At 45.9% G+C, this 7000-nt stretch overlaps 1 protein-coding gene across 1 annotated transcript; it reads right to left on the bottom strand.

The window, feature by feature from the left end:
* Nucleotides 1-320: 320 nt before the first annotated feature.
* On the bottom strand, nucleotides 321-2807 carry LOC143013746 (E3 ubiquitin-protein ligase TRIM39-like). Its single transcript, XM_076167417.1, has 2 exons — nucleotides 2619-2807; nucleotides 321-2018 (listed from the first exon to the last, which is right to left on the bottom strand). Exons 1-2 carry the CDS (start codon nucleotides 2805-2807, stop codon nucleotides 369-371), a joined length of 1839 nt encoding a protein of 612 aa, XP_076023532.1. The 3' UTR covers nucleotides 321-368.
* Nucleotides 2808-7000: the final 4193 nt, after the last annotated feature.

Genomic DNA, 7000 nt, shown 5'->3' with positions numbered 1-7000 from the left:
AGCTGACATGACCTCATCCCAACTTTATTATTGTTTTTGTTCCAAAGATCAAAGACAGAATTCAGTCCATTCATAAACCACAACCCAACATTTGTGATATTTACAGAGATCAATCAAACCTTTTGATTGGTCACACTTACATGCAAAGACTTTACTCAAAGCTTCTGATTGATTGATTGATGAACAGTAATCACAGTTCTTAGATCAGTGTGAGTCAATTGTTGTGTTACAGCAGGAAGAAGCAACCAGAAACAAATATGATGTCATCAGAATGTGAAGAAAAGACAAAGTAAAGAGGGAAGATCAGCTGATCCTTCGTACTTTAGTTCCCTTAAACCACAGAAACGTTTCATGTAAACTCCTGCAGGTTAGGCAGAGTGACTGACAGCTGAGATGATCAGAGGGGCTGAGTTTCTACCATCATGATTAAGCTCGGGACTGAAGAATGGGAGGAGCTTATGAGTGAAGGAGCAGCCAGTGAAGGAGAAGATCAGAGCTGCAGCATCCACGTCATAGAAGGAGACCAGACCCTCCTCATAGTCCACAAACACGCCCACCTTCTCTGGCTTTGACTTTAGACTCAGAGGGACAGAAGGGACATCATAAGCTTCGTACTCATCTACATCCCACAACCCTACAGTCCAGTAACCTTCCTGAGGCCTCAGTGTGATGAGTCCCTTCCTCTTGCTCGTCTCACTGGTCAATCCTAAAGTCCACTCTGTCTTTCCTTTGACCTGAGCCTCAAAGTAAAATCTTCCAGAGGAGAAACTCTGCTTTGCTAAAACACAAACACATCTATCAAATCTCTGTGGGTTGTCTGGGAGATCCTTCATCACATCACCACGGTGAACTTGTTTCTCATCATCAGACAGGATGAGTTCAGGATAAGCTGTATCAGGATCCAGAGTCACGTCCACTGCAAACTGCTGGATCCTCCTCAGCTCCACCTTCAGCAGCTTCTTCACCTCCTTATTGATGGTCTCCTCCAGCTGAGCCACAGCTTTCACCACACTCCCCTCATGTGACCTTTGATGGACTCTGACCTGTGTCCAGTCCTTGGTGGGAGGAGCAGAGCTGATGGATGAGAAGCTCTGGAGGAGGTGGAGGTGATCTTCAGAGAGTAGGAGCTTCTCCACATCAGCAGTTCTCTCTCTCTGCCCAGAGAGTTCCTGCTGCAGCTCCTTGATGAGGTCTTTAGTCTGTTTCTGTGTGCTCCTCTGCTTCTCCCGAATGGTCTTCCTGAAGTTGGCCTGGATTTTCTCCACAAGCTGCTTCAGAGCGGTGAAGACCTGATCTCCATCTGCTCTCTCTCTGTCTGCAGCTTCCCTGCTGAGCTTTGCTGACTGTTCTATCTCCTGGATCTTCAGTAGTGTCAGCTGGATCTTCTGCTGAAGTTCAGCCACCATCTTCTCCAGCTCAGACTTCTTTCCTTCATATTCTTCTTCCAGAGGAACAAACTCATGGTTCTTGTGGTCTAAAGCAGGACAGATGAGGCACACACAGGTCTGGTCGGTCCTGCAGAAGAGCTCCAGAGGTTTCTTGTGCTTCTTACACATCCTGTCCTCCAGGTTGTCCACAGGATGGATCAGCTGGTGTGATCTCAGGCGTGCTGCTGTCAGATGAGGCTCCAGATGAGTCTCACAGTAGGAGGCCTCACACTTCAGGCAGGACTTGATGGCCTTTAGTTTGATCCCAGTGCAGACGTCACACTGAACTTCTCCTGGTTTGGCAGCTGGTTCCTCTGATCTTCTGCTGGCTTCCTTTTGAGTCGACTGTGTGAAATCAGCGGCCATCTGAGATAGGAGCCTGTTGACCTTCATCTCAGGTCTTGTGCAGAACCTCTCGTTACACAGAGGACACACACACAGGACGTTACTGTCCCAGTGTTGAGTGATGCAGCTTTTGCAGAAGTTGTGTCCACATGGTGTGGAGACTGGATCAGTGAAGACCTCCAGACAGATGAAGCACTGGAACTGATCTTCAGACCGCAGACAGCTGGCAGCAGACATGTCTACAAACTGAGAACAGACGAGAACATGAGTGAAAACATCTCTGGAGACACTGATTGTTGAGCAGGATGAAGAGTCTGGAAGTCTTAAAGCTCCTGAAGTTCATGTCAGAGTGAAACAGGAGAGACGACTTTGTTCTTGATGGATATTATGAGCAGACTGGGGTTTGTCCTGAGGGGGCGCTCAAGGAAACGTCATGAAAAGACTTCAGGCTCAGCTTCAGGCTCAGCTTCATGAGGATTGATTGTGTATTGATCAGGACATGAAGCTTTTGTCCCTTTAGTTCTATTCAGACTGTTTAACTTTAAAGTTTCCCTTTTCACTCTGGAGCTGAACTTTGCCCTTTAATGAGGTCACCATGACTACAGGCTGCACTCACTTCACTTCCTGTTGCCGTGGGTGCGGCTCAGTGCTGAGACTCACTTACACAGATAGACACACACTCCCTGAAGTGAAAAACCTGAAAAACTGCCGTGTGCTTACAAACACCAACGTGTGTGAACCAGAGCCAAGCCTTTAAGACTGAAGCAGTGAAGTGAGACGTGTGAGAGCAGCTCAGCCTGGACCTCATGCTGCTGCTGAAACTGACAAGATTCTGTCTGCACTCACCTGAGTTTGGCTGAGACGCTGCAGAGACGCTGCAGAGACAAACTTGGACAAACTTCTGATCCTCTGGCTTCTCTTCTGCTTCAGTCGAGGCTCTGCTGGACTCTGACTGACTGACTTTCGTTTCAGGAATATGACGTTGCAGCTTCTGCTTCCTCCTCTCGTGTTGCTCCCCCTTCTCCTCCTCCACATGTAGCTGTTGTTGCTCCTCCTTCTCCTCCTCCTCCTCCACCTGTAGCTGTTGTTGCTCCTCCTTCTCCTCCTCCTCCTCCACCTGTAGCTGTTGTTGCTGCTCCTCCTCCTCCTGTAGCTGTTGTTGCTCCTCCTCTTCCTCCTCCTCCTGTAGCTGTTGTTGCTGCTTCTCTTCCTCCTGCAGGTTTGGAGGAAGGTTCTTCCTTTTTACAGACTTACACACGATGCAAAGTTTCTGGATTGTTTGTGTGTGAAATGATCGTTCTCTCTAACTGTTGCTCACTTTTGAAATGAGGCCACTCAAGTGTGTAGTTTTGAAAGTTTACTTAACAATCTGCAGGATCTGTAAGACATTGAATACAATCAGCACTGCACCTCAGCTCAATGTCTTAAGATAAGAGATAAGATAAGATAAGATAAGATAATCATGTATTCGTCCCTCAGCGGGGGAATCCACATGTTACAGCAGCAAAGTCTAAAGTGCAAAACAATAAAGAGCATTAAGATAAAATAAGAGCCTGTTTATAATATTAAGCTGTGCTTGTTCCAGACTTAATGTTTAAGCTAAACTTAAGTATGTTTCCATATGAAAAAGTTGATCATCATATATCTGGAGAGAAGTGAAAACATGCACAACTGTAGTCCATTTATCAAGAAATATGAAGTCTGGCCCGCGACTTAGCCCCAGTTTGTTATTTTGGCCCAGTGTGTGTTTGAGTTTGACGCCCCTGCCTGCTGTAGATCTTCTCTCTGTACCTGTGAGGTTTGGTCTGGTTCCATCAGGCTCTGGTCCCTGTTCTCCCTCAGTGCAGGTTTACTTCAGCAGGTCTGAACCAGTTTCTGACTTTTTAAGGACGCAATTCAATAACATGTGAATCTCACTGAACATCAGGGGTTAAAGGGGCTGTAAGGCTCCAGGGCAGGCGTTCACACCTCTGAGGTGAGTGTAGGACCGAGTGTGTCCAGGTGAAGACTTCTATTGTGTTCTGCCTTTGTACATGCAGGTTAAATTGACATTTGAGGCCAAACTCCAGGCAGGGTTTGAACTTTATTGGATTCTAAATTAACTTTTTAATGGTTGGTTCTGCTGAGACGGCCCGCAGAGAGCAGGAAGCTCCGCCTCCTCAGTACAGGGTGGCAGCATGTACAGTGTGTCGCAGTGTTTCCACACGGCTCAGGCGACACGTGTTTGCTTATCAGCTACTGTAAGCCAAATCAACCAGAAGGCTGAAAAACATTGTTTGCTCTTTGACGAATGCAAACACACACACACACACACACACACACACACACACACACACACACACACACACACACACACACACACACACACACACACACACGCCACATTAGGATCAGCGTTATCTGAGTGGACTTTTCAAAAATGAAGCAATACTGGTGGTTCCGCTCCACAAAATGAAGAAAGTCCTAGTTTTCAGTTAAATAACTTTAAATGTTGCCTCCCTCCCGTTACTCTGAGACGAGGCGCTGCCTTAGTGAAGCTTCTTCCTCTGTCAGCCCGCCAGGATGGAGTGGTGCTTGTTTCTGCACGTATCTCCACTTTTGAAGTAATTGCAATTGATCTTACAAACTCCTGCCTTTTGAAGTGTTTTTGAACAAAGCACAGACAGAATAATGGATCCATGTCTGACATCTGTCCTGATAAAGCTGGAGAGGACACTGGCTCATTTACATTTTTAGTATAAAGTTATCCTACTTAACTTAAAGCTTAAAATAAAGTTAAACCTGCTCCGCTTTGTTACAAACGTCCCAAATCCACCGACTGAACAGAAGAATGAGATCCAGCACAGAGTGAGTCTCTGTTTCATGATCCAATACATCAAACCTGTTAAGAAGCTTCAGTTTGTAGTGATTTTCGCTTTTATTAATGCTGAAGAAGACGTGAGACATCGGTTTTCAATAATAGAATTCGAGCACTGGACAGCATAAATACATCTGGTACCTGTAATCAGTCAACTTAGAGAGTATACTGTATGTGAGGAGGCAATGGTAGAAGTGGATTGAGTTAAAATGTGAATTGGGAATGAAGTCCTTTAGCTTTAATGTAGTATGACTGATTAGATGTTGGTCCAAGTGTCTGGATCCTGGAGGATGTGAGGATGGCTCATCACTCTCATCTTCCTCTACTGATGAAGCCAAAGCCAACCGTGCCAACACCACACACACACACACACACACACACACACACACACACACACACACACACACACACACACACACATACACACACACCAACGGTAGATGCAACAAAATGAACGAGTCCTTCCCTCTTTCAGACCGGAGCAAATAGAGAACAATCTTAAAAAACGTTCACTCAGCCAAAAAAGACGTTTTATGTGCCAAATCAACAAAATGATGTCGTGTCCAGTTTCCACAGCAACATTCGTCGTTCTGTGTTTCTATAGACGCCTGGTTTAGGTTGAGCGGTCTAGCTGGAGTCTTCCCAGATGAAAAAGTCGTGCCCTGTGTGTACTTTTGCCCTCCGTTAAACTTGGCAACGTGCGGCACTTTCAAGTCTGCTGAATGTGGGTCACACAGCTCTCTGCTTGTGGTCTCTGTGGTCTTGCTCTGCATAAATAACAGCGCATCAGTAGCTACCTCAAACAAGCTCCAAAGGACTAAGACAAGACTCCCTGTGCCAAACGCCGGGGTTGTTGTTCCTGCAGCTCCGTCCACCATCGCTCTTCTTCTTCTTCTTCTTCTTCTTCTTCTTCTTCTTCTTGGACGCTTGCAGAATTACTAAATTGTTGACGCCGGTCCAAACGGAGGTCTTAATTAATTCCCCGACTATCAGAGAGAAGACTCACTCCTCCAGCCAGCCACACACACACACACACACACACACACACACTTATCCACCTGCAGCCATATATGGTAACGTATATATGATGAACCATGTCTCATAGCCGTCCATCAAAGTGTAGTAGAGTGTTAAGTCTGTCAGAGCAGAAGCATGTTTCCCTCACGTGTCTGTCTTCACGCCGCCGCTCTGTGGGAGATAATGAGGCAGCGGCTGCAGAGGTAATGTAGAATAAGTGGGATCCTCTCCTGGCTCTTGTTAAGTGTCAGCCAAGTGGAGCAAAAACTTTGGCAAGGCTGTCCAGGCCGACATGAGGCGGGCGTCTTCTTTACTCAGGCCCGTTTAAAGGCCTCTGCCTGTCACGGGAGAGAGGAATCCCATTCTACGGGTTTGGGCTGTTCAACTACTTCCCAGACACGGATTGTTCATCACATCATGGCTGCCGTTCTCCCTGACATAAAGCAGTGCGGGCGTGAAGGTCAACAATGACAACTGCAGACCTGGGATTCTGACAGAGGAAGTGTGTGTTGAAGAGTGTTTGGCCTAGGGCAGTGTGGTATCTGGAACAGCGAGTTGATCACAGGGAGGCTTAATGCTGATGTGTTGACAGGTTTGTCTCTGGTTTCTTCTTCTTCCCAGCGTATCGGTGTGTGTGTGTGTGTGTGAGTGTAAACCGAGGCAGCAGGATCCATAAATCTCCTCACGGCTTTATTATATTTTCAAATTAATGGCAGCAGCTGTTTGAAGTTTACTGGAGTGAATCAGTTCTTAGATTAATGACTTCTTCTGCTTATTAGATAGAGAAGGGAACGGTACAAGATCGCTTTAGCTTCAAGTGACTACAGAATCCATACATCACATTTAGAATAACCTGAACTTTGAACAGCACGGCTTCAACTTCAACTTATTATATTACAGAAAATATAAAAAGTGTTCCAGTTCATTCCAGTTCTTACCTTATGTGAATTCATGCACAAGTGCTCTTATTCTTCTTTACTTTTACTTTCTGAACCTAGTTTATTACCTCCAACAAGGAGGTTATATCGGACATTAACTGAGGAAGTATTCAGTCAGTTGTGGTGCTGGATGGCCTGATGGTGGCGCTGTAATTACCACTTCTATATTTTGGCCTGTAGCTTTTGATCCTTAAGTAATAGAGGGACGGTTGTCCCACATGTCTCCATGTTGGATGTCTGGATGGACCAAAGCCTTCTCCTTGTCCTCTGCTCTCCCTCACAGCTTTGTGGCGTCGGCTCGGCTCATTCTACAGAGGAATGAGTCTGTTGTTACCAAACAAAGAATGAAATCAGGGTTTAGTCAATCAATGAATTAGATTTCATCATTGAGAGACTCTTCATTTGAGGACTACTCA

Source organism: Genypterus blacodes, unplaced genomic scaffold, assembly GCF_046128005.1.
Source record: "Genypterus blacodes isolate CSIRO-AG114 ecotype Tasmania unplaced genomic scaffold, CSIRO-AGI_Gbla_v1 ptg000158l_1, whole genome shotgun sequence".
NCBI classification, from domain to species: Eukaryota; Metazoa; Chordata; class Actinopteri; order Ophidiiformes; family Ophidiidae; genus Genypterus; species Genypterus blacodes.
The sequence above is the reverse complement of the archived record's forward strand: the minus strand, read 5'-3'. Positions and strand labels throughout refer to the sequence as shown.

What these genes read in the sequence shown, in the direction of transcription:
- LOC143013746 (XM_076167417.1), bottom strand. Translation starts at nt 2,807, where the DNA reads ATGTGGAGGAGGAGAAGGGGGAGCAACACGAGAGGAGGAAGCAGAAGC. An exon ending in AGCGTCTCAGCCAAACTCAG is followed by an intron (nt 2,019 to 2,618) that starts GTGAGTGCAGAC and finishes GTCTGTTCTCAG; the next exon opens with TTTGTAGACATGTCTGCTGC.